This window comes from Panthera pardus, unplaced genomic scaffold (assembly GCF_024362965.1).
Source record: "Panthera pardus isolate Hobbes unplaced genomic scaffold, ASM2436296v1 HiC_scaffold_23, whole genome shotgun sequence".
NCBI classification, from domain to species: domain Eukaryota; kingdom Metazoa; phylum Chordata; class Mammalia; order Carnivora; family Felidae; genus Panthera; species Panthera pardus.
The window spans coordinates 1887699-1912987 of record NW_026526799.1 but is presented as its reverse complement, the minus strand read 5'-3'; the positions used below and the strand labels follow the sequence as shown (position 1 = coordinate 1912987).

General features: G+C 57.6%; 2 protein-coding genes across 2 annotated transcripts in view; both read right to left on the bottom strand.

Moving 5' to 3' along the window:
- The window catches only part of CEMIP (cell migration inducing hyaluronidase 1), a 128522-nt gene extending 105886 nt beyond the window's left edge, over positions 1–22636 (bottom strand). The window contains 1 exon segment of the mRNA XM_053888611.1: positions 22389–22636. The gene's annotated coding sequence lies outside the window, so the exon portion shown is untranslated.
- Positions 1–24836, bottom strand: part of LOC128772667 (collagen alpha-1(I) chain-like) — a 31179-nt gene extending 6343 nt beyond the window's left edge. Inside the window, exons 1-8 of the mRNA XM_053888580.1 lie at positions 24702–24836; positions 22281–23034; positions 21836–22066; positions 21425–21636; positions 6368–6402; positions 5966–6099; positions 5687–5726; positions 2926–2984 (exon numbers count right to left, since the gene is read on the bottom strand). Coding sequence (XP_053744555.1) covers positions 2926–2984; positions 5687–5726; positions 5966–6099; positions 6368–6402; positions 21425–21636; positions 21836–22066; positions 22281–23034; positions 24702–24836 — 1600 coding nt within the window. The remainder of the gene's footprint in view (positions 1–2925; positions 2985–5686; positions 5727–5965; positions 6100–6367; positions 6403–21424; positions 21637–21835; positions 22067–22280; positions 23035–24701) is intronic.
- Between the last annotated feature and the right edge of the window lie 453 nt (positions 24837–25289).

The window sequence follows — 25289 nt, the reverse complement described above, 5'->3', positions numbered from 1 at the left end:
CCAAACCCACACCGCTTTCTCAGGAAGGAGTCACCATCTAGTCCTTGGTGACACCTTAGCATTTGGGTCCATGTATACTATTTTCAGTAGAACATCTTGACGTAGATGATAAATGGATGATACCATTTGGGCACAGAGATGATAGGCAGCTGATACATTGCCTGTTGCCCGGGGAACCCCCTCCCCGCCCCAAACCTGCAATGCCGGGGGGCCTCCTTCTTCATCACCATGTGGTGAACTAAACTACCCATGTTTCTGTTCACAGTGATTGACCTGAAATGAGCATGTGATTCAAACTAGGGCAGTTAGAGGCTTCCCCGGGGTCGTCTTCTCCTATGTGGAGCTCAGGGAACAGGGTCTCGCCAGGAGGGTCTCGGGGATCCCGGCCGCCAGCCTGCCTCCTGCGTCCATCTGCCTCGGAGCGTCAGCCACCACCCTCGTAAGCCACGTAGCCACCGGCCACGGCGTGATCGTAGGTCTCCCCACTGAGCCTTCCTTTGCCCATCTGTAAAACCAGGAGAAAAATGCCTCGCCCCGGTCTACGGACCTCAAGGAGCTAATCAGAGTGACAGAAGGTGGGTATCGAAGGGTTTTACAAATCGCCCACGAGGTGCTAGACAGACGATGATAGGCCCGACTTGGCAACGGGCTGCGGTACGTCGAGAACGGAGATATGAAGAAAGAGGGATGGTCAGCTGGATACTGCCCTGATCACCCTCAATCGTCACACCATGTTATTACAGCAGGCACCTGAGGTCCAGAGGCACCCCGCAGAGGCCCCCCCCAGAGTTCACCTGCCTATGACACACAGAGACACAATCTCAGTGACATGGCAACCATCACAGAAGTAAGACCATCCCTGGCGGATCTCCGCAACATTAGCACAACAGCAAGACACCGACAGAAGCTGAACTGACAGAATGTGTTAAGCGAAGGCCCCCGGCGTTGGGGCAGGACCCTCACGGCCATCAGACTTCTCGTCCCTGGTCTGCATCTCACTCGTCCCTCGCCAAGGCTCTTCGCACCTCTACGCCCGTTCCAAGCAAGGCAGCCCGCGACCTAACCCTCTCCCCAGAACCCCCGGGGCTCGCGTTTCTGATGATCACTTGGTGTCCATCATCAACCCACCTCTACAGGCTACTTTCGTGTTGTAAGCCGAGGCCCTTCCATTTCAAACGGACACCCCGGAGCTTAGGCCTCCACGTGGCTATGATCTCAGCCTGAAGGGAGTGGGGACTAATGTCATTCTTGAGGGAGTGCCCATTAAAGCCCGAAGCACATTCTCAAGACTATTCTTAAAGGTGGCAAATTTTTATCCTTCTTAGGGGTGATTCCCGGAAATGCCGGCGGTCACGTGAAAAGACGGTCCGACAGTATAACGTGGAGGGACAGGGAGCGGTGTGACCCTACAGCTTACACAGTAACTCTCTTCTGGGGCCTAGAAGGCAGCTCTAAAGAGCTTTTCAAAGTGTCCCAAGCAGCTGTCTATGAGCACAGTTAATGTCACCCCCGTCCCATCCCCACCCCCACGGGAGGCAGAGAGAACACGGGCTTTCGTGGAGACGCCGTAAATACATGATCCAACAGAGACTTTCACTCCCGTTTGCCCTTCCTGGTTCCTGGAAGAAAACTGCTCTCTAGGGCATGGTCATGGTCAATTAGCAGTTAAGTGCATATACAATGAAGAATGTTCTGTTAACCAGCATTTGACTTTTTTTTTTTTTTTTCAAGAAATTCAATATTGGGAGATTTCCTTTTATAGCAACTGGCTTACGAAAAGTATGGGTTCGTGGCTCAAAATTGGTTCTGTGATAAAAAGTGGGGGAGAAAAGACCTCTGATAGCTCAAACAACAGCCCTTTGTACCCCAAATCAAAGCAATCAAGACACTAACAAATGAAATACGAGACACGGAGATCAAGCTTTTCCCCAGGAAGTCCAACATTGGAGATTTCGAGGCGGTACGTTGAATGAAGGCCGACCATTTGAATTTCGCTCCCGGCCCACGGTGGAGATTTGTTTGCGTAGCCCTTGTAAATTTGTTTTAGGGTTGTAGCTGTACCAGAACTCTAAGCTGCAGGAATTTTTGCCTGGCTTTACATTTGTACATATTGAAATAACATAATAATAAAGGTAACTTAAGTCAACACTGGACATCCCTGAGAATGTTTCCCCTTGAAAGCGGCCTGCAGCTCATTCGGACCAGGGCGACACGGCTCCACACGCACTGACCGCACCGTAACCGCCAGAGGAGAGGCAGGCCCAGCTCGCTGGCAAACGGGCTCTTCAAACACCAAAGTCGGGGCTGGGCCAGGACCGCACGGGGAGAGCCTGGCTCACGAGGCCACTGAAACTTGAAAAGAAGGTCTGCTTGTTTGCAAGTCTTTGTAAATATTGTCCCGGGCCGGGCAGGAAGAGGCAGGTTTCAGAAACACCCATAACCCTCTTCCTCTGTGTGTAGCTCTTGCTCGGGACCTGACTCACAGAATTAGCCTGCTTTGGCAGCCCTGTTGGGCAATGAGGCAGGACAGGTCCTCCCTGGCTGATGTGGTCTCCAAGCTGCTGATGTCGCCAGCGCACAGAGCTGTTGTTTGGCCCGCCTCTCCTGCCTTCCTGAGCTTGGGGAGCCGGAAAGCAGGGTGGTGTCCGCGCAGAAATTGGGGTCCTCGAGCTGCCCACGCACACCAACAGCAAACGTGCCATTCTAGGCACCGCGACCCTCGGCCCCCGCACGACGGGCCCCTCACCCTGGTTCCGCAAATTCAGGCCTGGCCCACCTCCCACGTTGGACGGGAGTTAAAACCTTTCCAAAAACAATGAAAGCAACCAACCTCTATCTATCCCCCGTGGCCCCTTTGCTTGTCACCTGGCCCGGGTATGAGGACAAGAACTCACCCAGGGGCGGGTCTGGGGCTCGCCCCCCCACCTTTCACAGCCAGGCCGCCTGCACCGGGCCAGGGCGGCAAGGCCGGAACCACGGACCCCCTGTGAGGGGAGACGGGAGAGGAGTGGACGCAGGGCCACAGGGACAGCTCAGGCCCCAACGCAGGACTCACCCCCTGACCCGGGGCTCTGGAAACATCCGTGGAGAGTGACGGCATCTGGAAGCTGTTCCACATGAGGCGTGTACCCTGCACAGTCACCAGTGGCTTTCTCCTTCCTGCCGTGACCACGAGGGGCTCCGACCCGGCCGGAAGCTTGGCCCTCCGTGGAAGGACAGAGAGCCCAACAGCGGTCCCTATCCGAGAAGATGCAACCCCTGCCCACGAGGCACTCTTCAGGTGGGAAGGGAGGACGCACCTCACCTCTCCTCTCCATCACCCTGATCTGCGACCCACGAACGGCCCTGTCTTACCACTGACCTCCTTAGGATTTCAAGGTCTGCTAACATGGTGACAAAGTCAAAGTCCTATCATCTCAAGGGGATGAACCTTTACCTGATGGGCCCAGGTGCACGGTCACAAAACACCCAGAGAGAACACAGGAGGCGGTGGGCGGCCTCACCGACTGCTCTGTGGGTACCCAGAAAGGGCATCTCTCCGGGGCGGACGCAATGCAGGGCCTCTGACTACAGAGCTCTTGCTCTCCCGACCGCGTCCCGACCCGGGCGTGTGAACGTGCTAGAAACCTTCCGGGACAGGTACCCAACCCACAGATTTATGTCGGCCGTTCAAAGATGCAGAGAAAAGCAGCAGGAACCGACCCCGAATTGCAGGAAAGTGATGTCACCGCTCCCGCCAGCCCACGCCCGACGGTCATTATTTTAAAAGCGATGAGACCATCCATTAAAGCTGGCGCTGGAGCCATGCCCCTGTCAACATCCGGGTGCGTGGGCAGGGCCCAGGGCCCAGCCTCTGGGGGCTGCATTGCTGGCATTGTGGGTGAGGGCTGGGGCCCGGGCCGCTGGGACCTGCCCGCCCACGCCTGGCCGAGGACAAGAGCACCGGGAAGCCAGAAAGGGGCCACAGGGCTTCCTTCAGGCTCTGGAACCCGCCCTACAGCAGCTGAAGGCCCGAGCCAGCCTTCAGGACAGGCAGCCCAAATTCTGTGCGGCGTGGCCCCTGCCTCCCGGGTCCCCCCGTTCTTGGGGGCCTCCCTGTCCCGTTTCTGCACTCGCATGGGCAACGCATGCCAAGGAAGTTAACTGATGGCTGGGATGCCCGCTGAGATTCACCCGAGCACCAGGGGCCCGCAGACTTGGATTGTGACCACCAACCAATGCGATGTGTCACCGCCATGCAAGTACGTTCAAGTGCGGCAACGCTCCCGAGTAAGCAATTCTCTCAAAGGTGGGCGTGCCGGATGGACCCCCGACATGGCCCCGCGCCCCTCACCCTGCCCTCGTCTCCCCCGGCCTCGCTTTGCCGGAAGGACGGAGCAGATCTGTGCGCGCCCTCCCCCGTCTCATCAGTCACCTCGAGAACACACCCAGGTTAATCTGCTGGATGATGAGACACATGCTCCGGTCACCCTCGTCCCCTCAGTAGAAAGTCAGCCCGAGCCAAAAATGCGGGTGGGGACATCCTCGACCAGCCAGCCTCCGATGAGTCTGAAACTGAACAGACACAGGAGCAAGCCGGCACCAGCCGAGCCTGTCCAGACCGGCCGAGCCAGCGGGCCCGCCCATCGAACAACAGTACGTGGTTCCTGTCCTAAAGCACTGGCTGGGGGTACTGTGTTACACAGCACTAGCTTACTGATACACTGGGGAAAGAGGGTCAAGGAACTCTTCCCAGGGAAGGGGCGGGCGCCTGGGCAGGGTCAGGAAGGGCGAACAGTAGTCTGAAGATGTTTGGGCAGAGAAAAGAGCATTTGCAACCGGAAGGTGGTGAAAAGCAGCATTGTATCAGCAGGACCCAGACAAGCTCTGGAATGTTCTTAACGTCTAAAATGAAGGGGAAAAACAGGTGGACGAGAAGCCGGAGAGACAGGTGTGGCCCAGGCCCCGGGGGGTCCCCAAGCCTCTCGGCCAGCAGTTTTTCTTTACGACCGGTTTCCGGAAAGTTCAAAGAAGGGGTCAAGTACACCGCGCACCGAGATGTTTCAAATGCGACCGGTGAGGTTTCCGAACGTACGGTTTGTGAAGCCTCAAGAGTGTGACTATAACACGTATTTGATGAAAAATAAAGCCTGGAATTAGGAAGAAGCCCTAAAGCACGATGATATGAAAGTCAAGGTTTCCCCAGGATTTTAGTAAAGAGAAATGCCAGCGGCTTAAAAGGAGCTGCCCCAACGGGGCGCCCGGCTGGCTGAGTCGGCGGGGCTTGTGACTCCTGATCTCAGGCTCGTGAGTTTGAGCCACAAGTTGGGTGTGGAGCCTACTTTAAAAAAAAGAAAAAAAAAACTATTTATAATCTAAAATTTTTTTCAGGGCGCCTGGGTGGCTCAGGAGGTTAAGCATCCGACTTCGGCTCAGGTCATGATCTCACGGGTCGTGGGTTCGAGCCCCGCGTCGGGCTCTGTGCCGACAGCCCGGAGCCCGGAGCCTGGAAACATGGACAAGCCAACCGCAGTCGATTGTTATTCATTCATTCATTCACTCACTCATTCATTCCAGAAAGGTAGCAGACACTGACCCTGTCGGATCCCACAATACGTCCTGAGGCTCTGTGAATAAGAAGACAGGAGTCCCCCCTGGGGACCCCCTCCGGCACTCCCAGCCGGCGCCCCCAGACATCCAGCCTCACCGCACCGTGTAACTCCCGCGGTCTGCAGTGATGAAGGCCTCTGGGAACCCAGGGGTGGTGACGTGATTTTGGCTGCCCCTTCTTCGTGAACAAAACTTGGCATAAACTCCCGTCTCCCAGGAGAGCCCGCACACGGCGCCCAGAATTACGACGTCCCCGGGACCGGGACTCCTTAGTCCGGCCCACGAGTGGGAGCCCCCAGAGGTGGTCTCCCTGAGGCCTGGACTTGTGGTCTCTGGAGGGAGGAGCCAGGAAGCCCCTCTCCCCATCCAGGGCTACCCGAGGAGGCTGGCCGGAGAGGGCACGGCGGCTGGCGGCCCAGCGTGCCACCGGATCGATCCTGTTTGGCCAAGCTCTCGGTCTCCACGGGGCCTTGGGGACACAGCCAGGCCCGGTCCACAGAGGAGGGGTCTCTGAGGTGCGCCCAGATGGCCAGATCAAACGTGTGGCTCAATTCCTACCACGCCAGCCCCGTTGCCTTCCCGCGTCTTCCACACTGCCGACTGGACCCCGGGAGAACTTCTGCCGGCAGCACAGACCGACAGATAAAGAAAGGGAAGCTGGCTCCATACCTGCTGTCTGGGCCACAGGTTCGTAAATGGGGGGGGGGGGGGCACCCAAGGGAGAGTGTTTCTTTGCAGCGTGAACTGAAATAAATTCCAGACAGGTCGAGGAGCGTACGGGTCCGTCCACAGGACCACCAGAAAGCCCTGGAACTGCACACGGAGAGACGAAACCGGGAGGTAAACAGACCAAACGTAGGGTTGGACTACACGGGGGTATTTCACATACTTCACAAAATAACCAAAAAGGAAGACAGGCAGCGAGAGCTTCACAGGTGTACAAAGAGGTCGGGTACGCTGATAAGAAAGATCGGGGCGCGTGGGGGGCCCAGTCGGTTGGGCGTCTGACTTCGGCTCAGGTCACGATCTCACGGTCCGTGAGTTCGAGCCCCGCGTCGGGCTCCGTGCCGACGGCTCGGAGCCTGGAACCTGCTGTGGATTCTGTGTCTCCCTCTCTCTCTGCCCCTCCCCTGCTTGTGCTCTGTCTCAAAAATCAATAAACTTAAAAAAAATTTTTTTAAACAAAAAAAAGAAAAAGATAGAAACACCCCACCGGATAGGCATAACACCAACAGGAGGTTCCTAAAAGAGACAAGTAACTAGTTAGACATACGGATGGTCTCAGACTTCACTAAAATCTGAGAAATACAAAAAAATCATCAGGTGTGATTTTTACCTGTTAAAATGATCTTTGGGGCGCCTGGGGGGCTCAGCTGGTTAAGCATCTGACTCTGGATTTCAGCTCAGGTCAGGATCTCACGGTTTGTGAGAAGGAGCCCCACACCGAGTTCCGTGCCAACAGCCTGGAGCCTGCGCGGGATTCTCTCTCTCCTTCTCTCTCTGCCCCTCCCCCACTTGCTCTCTCTCTAAAATAAACAAACTGTAGGGGCGCCTGGGTGGCTCAGTCGGTTGAGCGGCCGACTTCGGCTCAGGTCATGATCTCGCGGTCCGTGAGTTCAAGCCCCGCGTCGGGCTCTGTGCTGACTGCTCGGAGCCTGGAGCCTGTTTCAGATTCTGTGTCTCCCTCTCTCTCTGACCCTCCCCCCCTCCCCCGTTCATGTTCTGTCTCTGTCTCAAAAATAAATACATGTTAAAAAAAAAATTAAAAAAAATAAAATAAAATAAAATAAACAAACTTTAAAATGACCTTTGAAGTTTTAATATTTATCTCTTGCTGGTGAAAAGTGCGGGGGGCCCTATTAATCTGGATAAATCTCTAGAGGCCACGTGGATGAAGAACCACAAAAGTGTCCACATACCTTGACCCCCTTAATTTCGGCCTCAGGAAGGTCTCTCCCGGACATCACTCAGAAGTTGGTAGAAACCTCGACACGAAAACCATCAACTTTTTTTCAAAGAGTGAAAATTTAGAAATGAATCGGATGTCCTTTTACAGGCATCCAAATGAGGGTTGTAAAATCAGAGGCGAGGACGTTTAACTTGCTTGCGTGCGGGGTAAAATTCTGTCCTCAGTACGTAAACATACACACGGCAATGACAACACAAAACACACAAAAAAAACTAGAAACAACAGTCACCAAAATTCTTACCGTGACTGTCTTACGTGGGGGAACTGGGGCTTTTTTTTTTTTGTCTTTTCTCTACTTTCCAAGGGGTAAGGGGATAGAGTTCCATGGTTACGTTACCTCCGTCACACGCGCACTGCCCACGCCTGGCAGGGCCCCCGGGACGCTGTAGGCATCACAGGCGGTGTTGGGGAGCACTGGAGAGTGACGGCGTGTGTCCCCAGCACACAGAGCACATGCAGTGATCTCAGGCTGTACTCGGACGGGTTTCATACCCTCCATTCAGTAACCCGGGCCCGTCATCGCCTGCCCTGCTCAGCGATGACAGCCACAGGCTGCTCCCCTGTAAGGGCGTCCCCCATCCTAAAGCTTTCTCTGTCCCCACGCTTGTCTTCGTCTATACGCGCGGGCCGCGTATAGAGCTCTTCTAACGGACAATATCGCCCCGTCTTGCTTTGTCCCAAGGGCCCTTCTCCGCCAACACACAAGTTCTCGCTGTGATTCCTAGGGCTCGGAGGAAGCGTGAAGTCCCCTTGGGGATCCCGGAGTTCTGGCTTCTGTGCCCCCTCCGTGCCTCGTACAGACACAGAACGGGCGTACTACGCCCACTTACTCCCGTGGCTCCCCCAACCTCAAATTATAAGGTGGGAGAATGAAGGACTGGGTCGCGGATGCTTCGTGTCTGGGGCAGAGCGGTTGCTGGATAAAGTGGCCCAGCAAACGCAGCTGCTCATGTTTTTACTGACTCACCTGGCCCTCGCTCAAAGCTTCAGGCCCCGGTATCTTTGTCGGTAAATAGGTCACGCTGATAAATGCTTCGGTGGCTTATCACGCACTTAAGTGGGACACAGAGCACTCACCGAAAATCTTGTGACAAGAGCATTTCATCCAGAATGCCTTCAGTCTGCTCATTCATTTCCTGGCGGCCTCCTTTTGCCTCCATCTGGGGTTTCAAGTTCTCAATCAGAGCCATCCAGGGGGAGAAACGGACCCGCTGACGGACGCATCAGCGGTACGCAATTCCACCACGGTCCTATCCGCTTACAAAGCGCTCCTCGGAACTAAGTGCCGTTAGCGGAGAGAAGCTAACCCGAATCTCCGTTTCAAATCCTTGCTGATCTCTTTATGGAAATACTTGCTGGTACAAACTGTGTAGGGTTGCGATAGCAAATTGCAAAATGGGACGGAAACAATTCTGTACCTTATCCCCGGCGAGAGAGAACCGCTAAATACCCCTGCGCGTCGAAAAGGAATTGACTTTTAGGAAGCAGCAGGCATAGAAACCACCAATTTGGAAGCTCACTCTTACCTCGTGCGAGGTTGTAAGGGACACGCTTCTGGCTGAGGTCTGTGCGGGACGGCGAGCCGCGGCCCTCGGTCAGGAGCGAAGGAGGGCCGCTGGGCCCTCTGCTCAAACCCAAGACGCATCCCAGCTCAGAAGAACAAAGACGGAAATGCGACAGTGTCCCCCAGAGGCACCTGGGCCGTGCTACGGACTCTGCTCCCCTTTCACAGTCCGTGCCACACGCCGCTTATCAGTGCATTGAGAAGAATTTCGGGAATAAAAACACATCGACTTTGTTTAACGCAGCTTATCTGTGCCAAACTTATTTGACTTCAGCCTGCCTGTTAACGGCCAAGGAAGTCATGCTCCTGAGGAATGCACATTAGGAAAGGCTCCTCTAGGCTTGGGTTTCCAAACCGTAATCGGTGATAAGTTATTCCTTTCTTTTAACTATATTTTTAAATATTTTTTAATGTTTATTTCTTTTTGAGAGAGAGAGAGAGAGAGAGAGCAGGGGAGGAGCAGAGAGAAAGGGAGACACAGAATCCGAAGCAGGCTCGAACTCACAAACCACGAGATCATGACCTGAGCCGAAGTCGGACGCTTAACTGACTGAGCCACCCAGGCGCCCAAGATTCATTCATTCATTCATTCATTCATTCAAAGACAGAACACAAGCGGGGGACGGGCAGAGAGAGGAGACACAGAATCTGAAGCAGGCTCCAGGCTCTGAGCTGTCAGCACAGAGCCTGACGGGGCTCGAACTCACAAACCACGAGATCATGACCTGAGCCGAAGTCGGACGCTTAAGCGACTGAGCCACCCAGGTGCCCCAACGTTTATTTATTTTTAGGAGAGACAGACAGAGCACGAGTGAGGGAGGGGCAGAGAGAGAGGGAGACACAGAATCCAAAGCAGGCACAGAGCTGGACACGGGGCTCGATCTCATGAATGGTGAGATGGTAACCTGAGCCGAAGATGCTTAACGGACTGAGTCACCCCGGCACCCGGTGATAAGTTGTTCTAATCTCGCGGGTGTCCTACCCGTGGGAGAGCCAGCTCTGAGGGCCAGAGCTCCACCCGTGAGCCACGACAGCTACCCTTTCCTTTGGGTCGCAGACAAACCCCAAGGCTAACGCCCGGCAAGGGGCCGTCGGCAAAGGCTGGCAAAGGCCCTTCCCCCTGGTGACAGGTGAGTAAGGAGCTTTCAGGATGTCGGCTTTACATACCCAACCCGCTGTCACGCCACTGATGGCTCCGCGGTCTGGAGAACAGAGGTGGAAAGCCGTCCCCCACGAAGACACGATGGCCTGCCAGGTCATACGGTCACAGCGACTGTGTCAACCCAGGCGGCCGTCAAAACCGCGGCCCCACACGCCTGCTCGCGGGACACCCCGAGCCAGGGCACGGAGACCCTGGGAAGTCTGCTCTGGGCACCTTTGAAACTTTGCATTGTCGTCAGAAGTGGGAAAACTGCTAACCCGTTTCCCTGTTCTGCTTCCCGTGAGGCTGGTTCAGGCCCGGGGCCAGGCGAGACGGCCTCGTCGGGAAGCCGGGTCGTGCAGGGCTCGCCGTGCGACCCCGAGAAGTCGCCCGATCCCCCGGTTTCCTCACCCGTAAGCGGGAGAAGAAACCAAGTCAACGCTCACTCTCGGGGCCCTGCTGCACGACGTGAGGGAGGGACCGTGCGGCGGGCAGAGGGCAGGTGCGAGCGAGAGCCTGTCCTCGCCAACAGTGCTCACCCGTCCACGCGTGCTAAGCACCGGCTCGGTTCTGGAGAAGCCACGTGAGGAACTGGTCCCATAGGTCCCATAGGTCCCATAGGCCACAGGGCCGGGGGTCCTCCACGACGTGGCCTGTCCCTCCGCAGCGGCCTCGGGGGCGCCCCGGGCCGTCAGAGGGGGGCCGCTAACCTCCAACAAAGTTTTTCAAGTTTGCAAACTCGCCCGGAAGTCACAGGTTTGCCTTCTTTGCTCGAAACGACTGCTGATTCAACTGAGTTGCTGACAAATGGGGAGATTCGCCATTTGAACGCCTGCTCTGTCCCGGGCCGCAGCCCCGAGAGCCTTGCCGGTGCTACGTGACCACTAGCTCCTTTATGTTATTCTCAGAAAAAACACAGTCATCCCGCTTTGGGGGATGGATCGCCAACTAGGGCACAGAGAGGTGCGGTAACTTGTCCAAAGTCACACAGCAAGTCAGCAAGGGAGGCGGATTTGCGGCCAGGTGTGTGGGGTTCCCATGCCCCTTTTCCAGTTTTTTACATCAGCTCTAATGTTGTAGAAACGCAAGAAAATACAAACTAAGGAGCCTTGTAAAATGGCGAGGAAGGAACACGGCAAACAGTTTATTCTGTGGAGGGGAGTTTTTCCTAAAGCACTTGTCCATATTTCTCTCTGGTCATCTGGTTAGGCTCCTCTTGGAGATGCTGGTGATCTGGACCTCAACTTATGTGTCTGTTGAGTGGGCAGAACTCAGTACAGCTCTGGGCACCCGGGCGACCCTCAGGGGACATTTGTGGGTGGATGTCGTTCCCTGAAATTCCCTGAACGCCTAATTACAAACGCCGGGCGGAGAGGAGAGGAAGCCACGGGAAGGTGGCCCCTGGGCCTCTGCAGGCCACACAGCAGAGGATCTGCTTCATGCAGGGCAGAACCGGAGAAGCATTTCCACGCTGCCCACTCTGTCCCTTCCCAAGGTGAGCCCCTCACAGATGCTCTGTTCCCGTGCCCCACCTGCTGCAGGCCAGCCCTCAAGGCAGTTAGGGATTTGCCCCAGAATCTGTGAAGAATTAGGAAGGCGCTTCCGGAGATCAGCACGAAGGCCAAAGGACAGAGGCCCGTACCCTCCTGACCCCACACTGAGGCCGCACAGGGAGCAGGGGATACATCAGTCTAGAAGGGCTCGGGGTCACGAGCCTCCGAAATTTTCCCTCAGAGGCTCGGAGCTCTGCCTGCAGAGGGACCGGGCCTCGTGTTGTCAGAGACTCGGGCCGCCAATCCCCGAAACGTCTCCAACGTGATGCTCTCCCTCCTGCCCTCCCCGCCCCGCCCCATTGGCCGGGTTCCAATAGTTCCCCTTGGGCGGCCGAGGCCTCCTTCTTGCCCTTGCTGGGCCCTGCCAGCCACACTCCCCAGGGAGAGCGGGCGTCCTGGAGTGCACCTCCTGCCAAGAATACCACCCTCAGGACTGACGGACGCAAACCCAACCCAAACCACCTGCCACCAGGAACAAGGGTCTAACGTCCCCCTCGTCCAAGTCACCACGGTTGGAGGCCAGACTCCCCGACTCAGCTGTGAAGGACCAACCCCCCTGCCCCCACCCTTACGATCTCGTTTCCAGGAACTCCTAGACCTTCCCCCAGACTCCTGTTTCCTGGATTCTCTGAACTTAGCTCAGACTATTCCTTCCTTCCGAAACCTTCTTCCTCTGCCCAGGAGACCGTACTCCCCTTCAAGAGCCAACCACACACTTCCTTCGCCCCGGCCTCTTGCCTGCTGGTCGGTTTCCCCCGTGGGTTACGCATCATCAATCTGTACCATGTCGTTCACGCCTCGCTTCCAGCACAGACCACAGGTCGCTGAATGTCTGTCCGTCTGTCTCCCCGGCTAGACCATGAGCTCCTCCAGCACAGGGAGGTATGACGGAGCCATGTCTGAATCCCAGCTGGCCATCAAGAATCGGGGCATCCACCGTGAGTGCTGTGGAGTTGAAATTAACTCTCCAGCTGCTTTCGTGTGAGTTACACTATCTATCCCCAGAAACATGCTCTCTCAAAATTCAAAAACTCAAGCAACATCGGTCACCACTCAGAGAGAGGGCGTCTGGACTCACACAGACGCGGGCCCCAGTTCCAACTCCATCAGCTGCCAATGTCCCTGCGGTGTGGCACCGTGGTTCAAGGCTCCTGAGTGACCGCGGGGGGGCCTCACGGAGTCCTCTCCATCCGACGCCTTGCTCGGGGCTGTCGGACGATCAAGTGATTGCATGCTGCCTGAAACCGGTAAATGCTCCGTAAGGCCGGGTTATCTATAATAATGATGAGAATGACCACAGGGCCACCCCAGTGCAGACCCTACCCCGGCTGGTCAGGCTCTGGTTTCGTTGAATTCGCATCAGATCTATTCCGCCCGGAAATGTGTGCCATTGGGGGCTGGGGCTCAGATGCAGAACTCATGCCTTCGTGTATTTAATAAATGTTTTGTGCCTACTATGTGCTAGGCCTTGGGAATAAACAGAACACGACAGTCTCTGTGTCCGAGCCCGGGGGGGAGGGGGGCCTGTCCCGAATGAAGAAATGCCTCTTTCTTGGGCTGAGATGAGGCCCTTTGTGCATCGTGGGAGGCAGATCCCAGCCTCCTGCCCAGAATGGCCTCCAGCGGGCCGTGTGCAGATCTGACGCTCACCACTCAGGGTGGACTCTCCCGTCTCTGTTCCCCCGACCTTGGGGAGGTGATGTCCTCACGCAACCCAGCAGAGCAGAGGCTCACGTTTGTGCTTATTAAGCAAGATTCAATCAAAGCATCATCCTTTTTTTTAAATATGTTAAAAATAGTCTCTTATTTAAAGTAACTGTATATGGGGATGTTCAAAGTAAAAATGAACTTCACTACATGGTCATTCTCAGAAAATCCCAGGAAATGTTTATGTGTTACCATTTGTAACAACATTACCCAACGATCTTAAAATTCAAAACAGACTCCAGCTCTTTCTCCGCCACCTGGCGCATGCATAGACACAGCCCACAATTTTGTGGTCAGAGGAATCTCTGAGCCTCTCCAAAGGGGTGAACCAGACAGACACCGTGGAGAGGGCTGTGCCTTCTTATTTTTTAAAAATCATTTAAATGAGGACAAATTCTTGCATAGGGAAGTTCCAAAGCCAAAACCCGACAGCTGCTTTCTCTTTTGCTACCGGGAACTGAATTGAGAAATCTCATGAACTCGGTCCCTTCTGAAGAAGTCATGGATGCAGGGACACGTCGGCCCAGAAGAAGCTGTAAAACATTCTGGCATCGACCACTGCAAATTCGTTCCCTGCTCTGAAAACGAAGGGAAGCCGGGTTCGGGTCACGGGGAAAGCTGACAAGAACTCACCCTCCTCCCCACTTCCCCCTGGCAGGGCTCCGCCCCCTCTCCCCTGGCAGCGCTCCGCCCCCTTCCCCCTGGCAGGGCTCCGCCCCCTTTCCCCTGGCAGGGCTCCGCCCCCTCTCCCCTGGCAGCGCTCCGCCCCTTTCCCCTGGCAGGGCTCCGCCCCCTCTCCCCTCTCCCCTAGCAGTGCTCCGCCCCTTTCCCCTGGCAGCGCTCCGCCCCTTTCCCCTGGCAGGGCTCCGCCCCCTTTCCCCTGGCAGCGCTCCGCCCCTTTCCCCTGGCAGGGCTCCGCCCCAAACCACATCAACAGTTGGGTTAACAGCCTGAGGGGAGGCACCGTCAGCGTCCCCAAAACCTTGTGTGCCTGGTCCCGGGCGCCGACCCCTACCTACCCAGGCGGGGATAACGGCAGAGCCAGCTCCAACGGCGAGGTCACCAGCGCGCCCCAACCAGGATGACCCCGGGGGAGCGCTGACCGGGGTGACCCTGAGGCCGAGGCCAGCGTGCAAGATTTAAAAGAGCGCCGAAAAACTCAGACTTTAATCCAGACAACATTGCAAATGCCGCATTTCACAAATCGAAATTCCTGCAGCAAATCCATAGCGAACCAACTATCACGATTTTAAATAAAGACAGGGTCAGCGCGACTGAGTTTTCCCTTTTGCCTCCAGGGCCTGTATTGACTTAGGCTGTAGCCGTGCTCAGGCGGGCGCACGGGTCGGTGAAGTGTGGGGCAGCCACAGCCGGGAAGAGAAAGAACCAAACCGCGCTCGTGGCTCAGCAACATCGGTGGGGGGGGGGGGGGGGGGGGGCACAACCTTTTGCTGAGTAACACGGAAATGGATCTGAAACATATGGATTAAGTTCCTCCGAAAATAAACACGATTTTGAAAGGAAAGGAAAGGAAAAAGTACTTAGCCGCTATGTTTGAGGTTTTCCTGAGCCCAAACCTTTGGAAAATTAGCATATGACCAAATTACTCAGGGCAACACAGCTTTGAAACAGGCTTGTCATAAAACCACCAGTTTGCTTAATAACGTTTTCTTTTTTTAAACGGTTTGCCCAAATCTGCTCCCCTCCTCACTCCTCTTGAGGCTCCTTCCTGTTATTCTTTAGGGGAAGGAGAAAGCTTTGCACACCCGCTGTCAGCCTGGGGGGTTCTGGAGACCCAGGAACTGGGAGACTCGATGGGGCTGAGCTGGGAATAACTGCTCCCACCACACAGCAGGGACAAGAGCCTGGGAAGAAGGCAGGCGGCTGACGTACCCGACCAGAGCTGGACGGATGCCCAGATCCCATCCTCTACCAGCTCTGTACCCTCGGGCACCTGTGTCCTCATCACACACCAGCAGGCACCACTGCCCACCCCCCCCCCCCAGGGGAGAGGACAGAGCCAGGCATGGCCTCTGCATCTGGTGGACAGCTCAGGATCCCCGCGGGCTGCCCCCAGATGGTCCCATGGGATCTAGGGAACCAGGGTCTTTGGTCACAGATGCCAAGAGGTCAGGGTGACATAGGAGCCAGCCGACATCCAGCCCCTAGCAAGCGGGGACAGGCTAAAACCCCACGGTTTGGGAGTCAAGGCCAAAGTTCAGGGTGTTCCAGGTCTGGACGTGGACGTGAGGCCAGATGCCCCAGATGCTGGTCGCCCACAGGCACCGCAGCCCTCCCCGACACTGCCCGGTTCGGCGGGTTGCTGGTCTGGCAGGCAAGCCCGGGGCAAGTGCAGATGTCCACCCAGAGGGAAACGTCCCCTGCCACTTTCCTCTGCGGGCTCATCACATAGCCAGCGGGGCTTTCCGGAGCTGGAGGTACCCTTTAAACTCTCGACACTGACCATGCCTCACCCTGATCACCTGGCATCAGTCATATGATTCCGGCTTTAGAGCTGGAAGGGGTTCTTCGGATCCCATCGGCGAGGGCGGGGTTCTCTCTGGGTCCCCCCCACCCCCCATTCAGAGCGTGGACCTCCTCCTTTGGGGCAGCTCTGTAAGAAGCACGCAGGGGCCGCAGCTTGACCTGGAACCTTCCACCTCACCCCAGGCCAGCAGAACTTACCCATTTCTATACTTCTGACTTACAGTCCCGTTCAAACCCCATTTTCAAAAACGTCCCACATTCAGATGTGGCTACCTCGGTGAGAAAGGGCGCAAGATCCTGGATGTTCCAGGTCGTATACCCTGGAAATAAGCTATGTTTTCCTTCTTGCCAGCTTTTCTAGAATCCGAAGAATGGACAAGATTGACGGACAAGGTTGAAAATAAGAAGTCCATTTTCTGTGAGAAGCCCTGTCTTCACCTCCTGTGCCCGCTACAGCTTGAGTTTTCTTTTTTTCTTTAATGTTTATTTATTTTTGAGAGAGAGAGACAGAGCACGAGCAGGGGAGGGGCAGAGAGAGAGGGAGACACAGAATCGGAAGCAGGCTCCAGGCTCCGAGCTGTCAGCACAGAGCCGGACGCGGGGCTCGAACTCACGGACTGTGAGATCATGACCTGAGCTGAAGTCGGACGCTTAAGCGACCGAGCCCCCCAGGCGCCCCACAGCTTGAGTTTTCTGAGCCAGCCCCTGTCACAGATCCTTACCCCTGGCAACCCACACGCCCCATAGTTGTTAGATAGTCACATGCAGGAAAATTCTGGCTTCGTTTCATTAAAAATTGTTGACACAGAACCCCGCGAGACATCCAGAATATTAAGATGTAGCCAGACAAACCACAATCATAGCAAGATGACATTATTAAATAGGATGGCCAAAAGCAAAATGCAATGATCCAGGACAGAGGTGTTCAAACCGTGCTCCTTGGAACCCACAGAGCCCTGTGAAACCCCTCGGGGGCCCCAAGATAAAAGCCCACTCCCAGCCACAGCCCCTTTTTATCTGATTTGTAAATCAGAGTTAGTAAGATTTTGTTGGGGAAAAAAACGTACGGTTAAAGTCATTTACAGTCACTAGTCTACGAGACTAAAGGCACCGAACGACTCTCTCTTCTGCCGGGTACAGCCCCAGGTCTGGGCAGGTAAGGGGCGCTGTGCCCGTGAGAGGCTGAAGGTGGTCAGAGGCCCAAGCCTGCCTGTGCTTCTGGATCTTTCCCCGCGGCCTTTTCTCTATGTGGAACGCCTCCTGAACTCCCCTCCCCAAACCTCACCTTCACCTCTTGGGAAAATTCCTATAAATTTCTGCTAGTCCTTCCAGATGCACGGTATGGCCCCTCCTCAGGGAAGCTTCTAGAATGTCTCCCAGCTTCACCTGCCCTCAGCAGGCCCCCCGCCCACCACCCCTCCTGACCCGTGTGTCCCAGCCCCCATCACACCCACCTGGAGACTTCTGGCTTAGGTGTCCGCTCCCCCAGCGAGGCGGGCAGCTTGGAGGGCAGGGCCCACGGATGACCTCTGCCTCCCCGGTGGCTAACACAGGGCCCGCGTGTAGAGACGATCAAAAGCGCCTTGGGCTGACCCGCATCCCTGGGAGGAGCCGCTCATCCCCACAGGGAGGGGGCCTGAGGAAGATAATTGAGGCTTAAATGTCATTTTTAGGTTCAAAACGCAGTTGTGATTTAGAGTCAAGGGAAGTCATCTAAATGTAAACACGCCTTCTCTGTGTCTGGAACCAGAGGGAGAGGAGACCCCCCCGAGTGATCTCTTAATTCCAGCGAAATTACACTCAGCAAAATTACACCAAGCAAAGACGGATTGCCATTTGCACAACGGTCCCGCACTTAAAAGTGACTCGGCTCAGAGCGCTGGAAAATTTATTATGACGACGGACAAGGGATTCAAGATATTTAGTCGACCGATAAGACGGTTTAGAAGCAACGATAATCACCTCCAAGAATGTGAGGGGTCGGTATAAGGTCACCAGGGGGACACAGGCCAGCTGGACCGCAGGTGCTCAGACACCAGAAACCCACAAGGCACAGCCGTAAGGGCCGAGGTCGAGGACAGGAAGGTGCAGGTGTCCCCACTGGCACCCCACAGGGGGCTCCGTGGACCAGCGCAGACTCTCAGCCCCCCACCCACCCAGACTGGCCAATGGGAGCGAGCTTCCGAACCCGGTCCCGAGACTCGTTGGCCTATCCAAGTCTCAGTCCTGCATCCTTCCTGCCTCAGAAGCAGAAGACTCGAAGATAACACCCCAGCCATCTGCCGGTGCCACAAGGAGCCAGACTGTCCAGAGCTGGCGACCTGCTCGGAGTGAGTACGGGGCCGGGGGGATGGCTGTGCTCGCCAGGGCTCCCTCACCCGCAGGGGGTGGGCTCGCTGAGCCCACGAGCCTGGAGAGGGGCCCTGGAAAAGCAGCAGGGTGGGGAAGGGTGTTTCCTGGCCCTGAGGGAGCCGAGCGGAGAGCAAATGTATATTTGATGACATTTCTCTGCAGGCAGTCTCCCTTCTGAAGGGCCAGGTTTGAACAAAGCCTGGCACCAGAGCAGACGGAGGACAGGAGGACAGGGAAGGAGCGGGAGACCCACCAGAGGGGCTAGGATGGCCCCTGGAGGGAGCGAGCGGGGCCGGGGGGCGGGGGCAGAGGCACAGAGACGAATCCCGTGAGAGCCACCGCAGTCCTACCCCCTCTAACACAGTTTCCGTGTGTCGGGCTCTTGGGGAAGGAGGCTCAGGGCCCAGGTGAACACTGTGAAAAAGGCACTCAGCACTGAGAAGGGCCCCTCTGTGCCCACTACCCCTCCTAACGCTCTCTTGAGCCACAGCTACAAACGCAGGATGCACTCGCTCTACAGACGGTGCTGCCCTGCAGACACCACAGAAGGGGGCCACTCAAGCAGCGGGGTTCAAGGGCCGTAGGCGCCCCTCTCAGCCTGCTTCCCCCCCGCCCCCCGAATGCCGCTCTTGCCATCAGACCGGTCTGTCCCGGAGACTCAGCCCCTGCTGTTGCGCACAGAGTGCCACGGGGCCCGCGGAGACCCCCTCTCCCTCCTACACCTGTTCCTCCCCTCGTTGGCCCCGCATTCCAAGAATGTTCTGTAGTTCAGTCGTCTTCCTACCAGAAAGCTGCGCGCTGGGGGCCGGAACCTGCAGGGGAGTCCAGAGAAGACAGCCAGCCCTTCGAGGTCAACTGGGGTTCAGCCTCCTGCTCCATTCACATCGCCGCATCGCCGGGCAGGCGACAATGACCGAGAGACTCCCAGCATCTGTGGACTGCATCCTTGAGCTTAGAGGCAGGGAGCTAAAGAGTCTTCTGATCTGCTGAGGAAAATAAATAAATAAATAAATAAATAAATAAATAAATAAATAAATAAATAAATAAAACTAATAGACAGGAAATCTAGGAGGACTAGAATGTGAAACTGGCAGAAACACACATGCACACACATGCACACACACACACATTCTGGGGGAAAAACTCTGTGAGATTGGGCCCGTTATAATTCCATTATCCAAACTTCCCGCTCTCAGTGACATATACCAGGCAGAACCCCCACGTGCAGCGCTGTGTCCTGGGCGGTATGTCACAGCCCCCGGCAGGGCTCCACCAGGAAGGGGTGTGCTTCCTGCCAGGTCGCGAGCGCTCGCGGGCTTCCTAGACCAGGAGCTGCCCCGGGGAAGCGACCCTCGCTCCATCCTGCACAATCCAGAAGTGGGGGCCGTGGAAGCCACTCCCCCGGCAAGACCCAAGAGAACTCCCTGCCCCCCACCAGCAGGACAAGGAGGCCCCCTGGAGGTCCCGCCTTCTTCGGGAGAAGGATCAGGGAGAAATAATCCTTCAACCCAGGGAGCTATGACAGTATTTTGAAAACGACTCACTTTGTCTTTCTTCCAAGCGTACAGGTGAGAAACACAGGCGGCTGACTCGTCTCACAAAAATTCTTCCATTTAGCTTTCAGTGAGATTTTTGTTGGCACTGGGATCAGCTTCGACACGGGCATGACTTTTGTCAACCAGTTCTCCAACAGGAACATTAAGCAGGGTTTGGAGTCTGTGTCAAACGATGGCAGGTTAGCAGAGAGAGAGAGAGAGAGAAAGAGACAGCAGAGGGCTGGTGATTCAAAAAATGCACAACTGCCTTTAAAATGCACCTGTAACCACCACCAACTTAAGAGCTTTCTCTGTGCTCAGCTAGGGGCTAAATGCTTTTACACTTAGTTCTCATCAGCAATTCTGCAAGAGAGACTGTGTGGTCCCATGTGACAGACGAGGAAACAGGCACAGAGCTTAAGTGACTGTCACAAAATTACACACGCTGCCTCAAAAAAAAAAAAAAAAAAAAGGTGCCTGATTCTTTTTCCTCCCCACGGACCTCCATCGGTCACAACCGGTAGCCGACCTTGGAAATTTCTTACGATTTTCAAGTAAAGGCAGACACACACTTCTGCACAGGTGCACATATACAAAAGGAACACACAGAGCCAGTGCCGTTTCTCATCAGAGAAAGGAGATGTTTAATTTGCACAGATATGAACCCCTACAGGTTCTCTCCTCCCTGTTTCCAAGCAACCAACTCGAAAAATCATCAACTGGGCTCCAGAGGAACCTTTAGAAGCTTCCTTACGAGTGCCATGCACCCTGCAGAAAACCATTAGGATCAGAAGTGAGTACAGTTGCGTTCCCAAATGCATCTGGACACATTCTCTAGAACTTGCTCTGGCCGGAGTCTCCTGCATTCCGTCCCTGTGACTCTGAAACTAATGTATCTTCCCAAGATCAAATTTACTAAATAACTTAATGGGATGTAGCAAGACCCTATGCCGTGCACAGAAAGCGGGCTGGGCGGTTCCTAATTAGGTCTGGCATTATCTCACTGCCTCAGTCGGATGCTCGGGCGTCACACATTTATGACACCTCTGAGGGACCTCAAGAGGTCCTTTGTGAGTGCCGCAAAAAGAGCCAGGGACGCCCTGTCCCCCAACACCATACCAGAGGTCCCGGACAGAGTTCACCTGCAGGCTGATCTAGGTCCCAGTCACAAGCCCTGGCTCCCTCCCGAGTGGCTCCTGCCGCCTCGGGACAGGATACAGAGGGCTCTCAAAACCTAGCTGTCCCTCTCCTCCCTCCTGTCGCCCCAACGCCTGGAGTCTGGGAGGACGCACCTTCCCGAGACCCGGGGCCGCACACCCGGAGTGGAGGAAGTGGCTGGGAGCTGTCCATGGTGGCGCCGCGCCTGGGCACGCAAAGCCGCGGGTCTCCAGCCCCGGGGCGCGCCCGGCATCCCTCTCCAGACCGCTGGAATGGAGACTCGCTCCCAGGCTCACCATCTCCGGGATGGGGCTGCAGCCAGGCGCTGGCTCACACATCAAAAGATTAGCTTCAAAACAGAGTTCTCACCTGTGGGCAACGCTGGCTGCGCGGAGCGAGACTCAGGACCTCAAAGCCGGCTGCTGGAGGCGCGCCTGGACGGCCGCCGTGCTGGACGCTTGGGGACCGGCGGCGGCGGTCTCTGAGAGCTGAGAGTCTGCGGCTGACGACCTCGGGCGCACTGGGCGCCTTTCTCCAGGGCACATGCGTGCCGCCGGGTCCACTCCAGAAGGTCTCTGGCCCTGGTTCCCGGAGCGGCGAGCCGGAGACGTGGCCGCAGCCCTGGCTTGCGCTCTGCCAGGTCCCTGCCTTTCCTCCCAACCTAAGGTAACCTTTTCTGGAGCCGACGTCCCGTGCCAGGCACCACCAAACCCTCTCCCGGCAACGCCGGGTTTGGAGTCTCAGTCTAAACATCAACAGGGGCCGTCAACTTCTTTTCACATCCAGTCGCCTCCCGCGCCAGCGCGACGCGGGGAGCCCAGCGCGATCCGGGGGCGCGGGAGCCAGAGGCGGCGGGAGGCGGAGGGGGGCCCAGGAGGAAGAGCGCGCGGGGCCGAGCCGCAGGGCGCAACGTGGCCAGGCGCACACGCGCTAGAGCGGCCGGACCGGCGACCCGACCCTCGGACCGGTCCCTCGCCCGCCAGCCACCGTCCCGGGCGCAAGACTCAGCCACTGAGAAGGAGGGAACGCTACGGAAAGCAAGAGCACCCCCCCCCCCCCCCGCCCCGCGCTGGGTGCGCTCCGTGGACGCCGGCGCCCCCGGCACCTGCTGCTTGCACAGATCACACGGTCTCGGTGAAATCTCACACAGGACAGTGACAGGGGCGCGTGCCCATCAACGGACGCTCGGACGGACGGACACACAGACAGACAGACAGAGGCTCACCGCAGAGCAGCGAGCGGGCGGGCCGACCGAAGCCACAGACGGGCGACGTTTTCCCGCGACCCTGCCCCCGCTCCGAGCTCGGGGCGTCCGCGCTCCCGGCCCTCTTACCTCCGGGTCCGCGGCGGCGACGGCGGCGGCGGCACGCCTCCCGGGCCGGGAGCGCGGCGGCAGGGGCGGTGCGGCGGCCCCAGCCCAGGGCCCCCGCGCGTTCCGGGGACGTGCGCCGGCGGAGGGGCGGCTGCGCCGGAGAAGCGAAGGGCTCCGCGCCCGGCCGGCCGCTCTCTGTCCCGGACGCCCCGCGCCTCCCGCGCCCGCCAGTCCGGCCCCACCGGCCGCGCCGCGCTCCGCTCCCCGGCGCCCCGGCCAGAGCGGCGGCTTTTATAGCGCGCGGCGGCTTCCCTGCGCCGCGCCGGCCGGGCTGGCTCCGCCCCGGGGCCCCAGGCGCCCGCCCCCGGCCGACCGCCCCTCGGCGAGGTGGGGCGGGGACCCCGGGCGGGCTCTGGCGGCCGCTCCGGGAGGCGCAGACCCGAGCCCGCCGCCGCCGCCGCCGCCGCCGCCGCCGCCGGGGGAGGGCGCCAGAGCCCGGGGCGCCGAGGGCCGGCCGCTCGGGGGGTGGGGGCGTGGGGGTCGGGGCGGGCGGGCGGGCGACTACCGACCCCGCGAGGCGGCGGGCGAGCACGTCCTGCGTGCGCCCGAGCGGCCGCGGGGTGGGGGCGGGGCTGGTGAGTCGCTGGCTCTTCTGCGGGTTTAACTTCTAAAAGCGTGGCCTTGGAGAGGGATCCTGGGATAGGGACCCGGTGTTTGCAAGCGGAGTCAGACGTGTGGCTGCGCGCACAGCTGGGGATCAGTTTCCTCGCCAGCAGATGGGTTCCGTGAGGCTTCCTCGCGGCCCTCCTGGGGTTTCACCGGGGGCGCGGGAGCGCGGGTACCCCGCACGTAGTAGGTGCTCAGCGAGTTCGAATCCTTCCGGTGTCCAGACCAAGGCCCTCCAGGGTCAAAGCCAGCAGGGAGGGCTGCTGCAGCTTCTCCCCTGCCCGAGGGAGCACTACAAGTAGAAAGAGCCCGGGCCGCCCCCCCGGGGCACCTGGAGTCATCTCTCAATTCTGCCACGAACTTACTTGCGGTGTGACCCGGGGTCACCTGCCCCCCCTCTCCGGGTCTCTGCGTGTTTGTTGTTTGTAAAACGAGGGCCTTGGCGCCAGTCCTCCGTCCCTTCCACTCTTCTGGCGCTTACAACTCGCCCCTTCCACCCGGCTGCCCGGCCTCCTCCTAGAAGATGCACCTGCCCTGTGAGGGCCACAGCTGTGCTGGGAAGGTCCTCGTGCTAAGGCAGCAGTCGCCAGCCCCGTGAATCTGCCGCCGGGCTCTGAGGCCGAGCTGTAGGCAGAAGCTGCCGGCGTCCGCCCGCTGGGCTGGGGCAGAAACGCCGGTTCCCTGGCCAAAGCAGGGAAGTCCTGCACTCCTCTCCAGGCCTTTCCCACAAAGCTGGTCTTGACCCTCACCGGGGCCCCTAACCAATTCTCAGCCCTTCCTTGACTTCTTGAAAGGTAGGGAGCTGGGTCTTATGGTGGGCACCTGTCCCCCATCTCTCCTTTCCAGCGAATGTAGACGGAACCCACCCATGTCCCCTCTTCCTCATATCATAATCTCTGGTTGCTTTCCTTTCCCAAGGGGGACCCCCCCCGCCCTGGATGTCAGGACCCACAAACATTTGAACGATGCCGAGCATCTGGCCTAAGCAGAGAAAGGTCGGTTTCCAACCAGTCTCGCTGGGAGCAAGCAGAGAGCTACGGGGGAGACTTTGCTTCTCTCCCATCAGCAGAGAGCAGACCTGAGGCCTGCAGGGCATATGCTCTTGGCTGAGAGGTCTGCTCCCCAGGCACCGAGACACAAAACAGTGCAGGCAGACTCCTGTCTGGTGATGGGCCCTGAGAATTACTTAGTCACGTTTGCTCGAAGCACAGAAACGCCCAGCACATTCCTCTGGTGTCCAGCTTTACTTTATCACAGACCAGGGCCCCGGGCGAGAGGGTCGGGCTGATGGATCGTATGCAGGCTCCACGTGTCTGAAACCAGAGCTCCCCGGGGCATTGCCACCCGGCGCGCGATGGACAGGGTGTGCCGGGCGACCCTTTGTGGCCCACTGTCAGCAGGGTTGCCCGGAGGAACGGCTAGCCACCCCTCCCTCAAGCCACCCGCTTGCCCTTTTGAGTGCAGAGAGCAGCTGGTTAAGAGGGCTGCGTCAGTTTTTTGCTTCTTATCGGAATCCCCCCCCCCCCCCCCCGCCGAGAGTCTGCAGGGAGAGGGGAGATGCTCTTCAACGGTGGGACTCCGCCCAGAAAGCCTGCCCTTTTGCCTCCCCCGCGGGGGAGATGGAACCCGCCGGCCACGTCCTCTGTATCCAACGGCCTGTCCGCTCACCGCTCCCACACCCTGCCCGGGTCTGGCGTTTTCAGTCAGCTGGAGGGGTGCAAGTCTGTCCCCCCAGAGCGGGGGCCACCGCAGCCCATCTGCCGACAGGCAGAGCCCGGCCCCGCAGCAGCCCACCTGTGCCATGTCCGAAAGGCTGACTACACCTGTGGCTCCCACGCCCAAGCCTCCAGATGAGGTTTTCCCAGGAACACAGCAGGCACACCCGAGGAGGGGGGCGGGGCGTGGGGGGATGGGAGGCAGAATGCAGCTGGGGGAAGGAGAGAGTGGGCTGTTGGCTGCCAGGCTGCCAGGAGACCCCACAAAGAATAAAACGGAGACATCAGGTCTCCCGATCCACGGGCGTACTTAAATTCTACCGACAGGGGTCGCCCTTGCACACCAAGCCTGAAGCTGGCTTCTGAAAAAGGGAGACTCCCGGCCCCGTTCCCTGGAGCCAGATTTCCAGGACTAATAGCTGCTCAGTTCCTGTTTTGTTGGATGCGGATGAGGTGGCCGGGCCAAGAAGAGACAAATACTTAATTTTTCTGGTGAGTGGAGGTCTGTGCTGGAATTCGGGACGGGAAATCTTAGAACGCT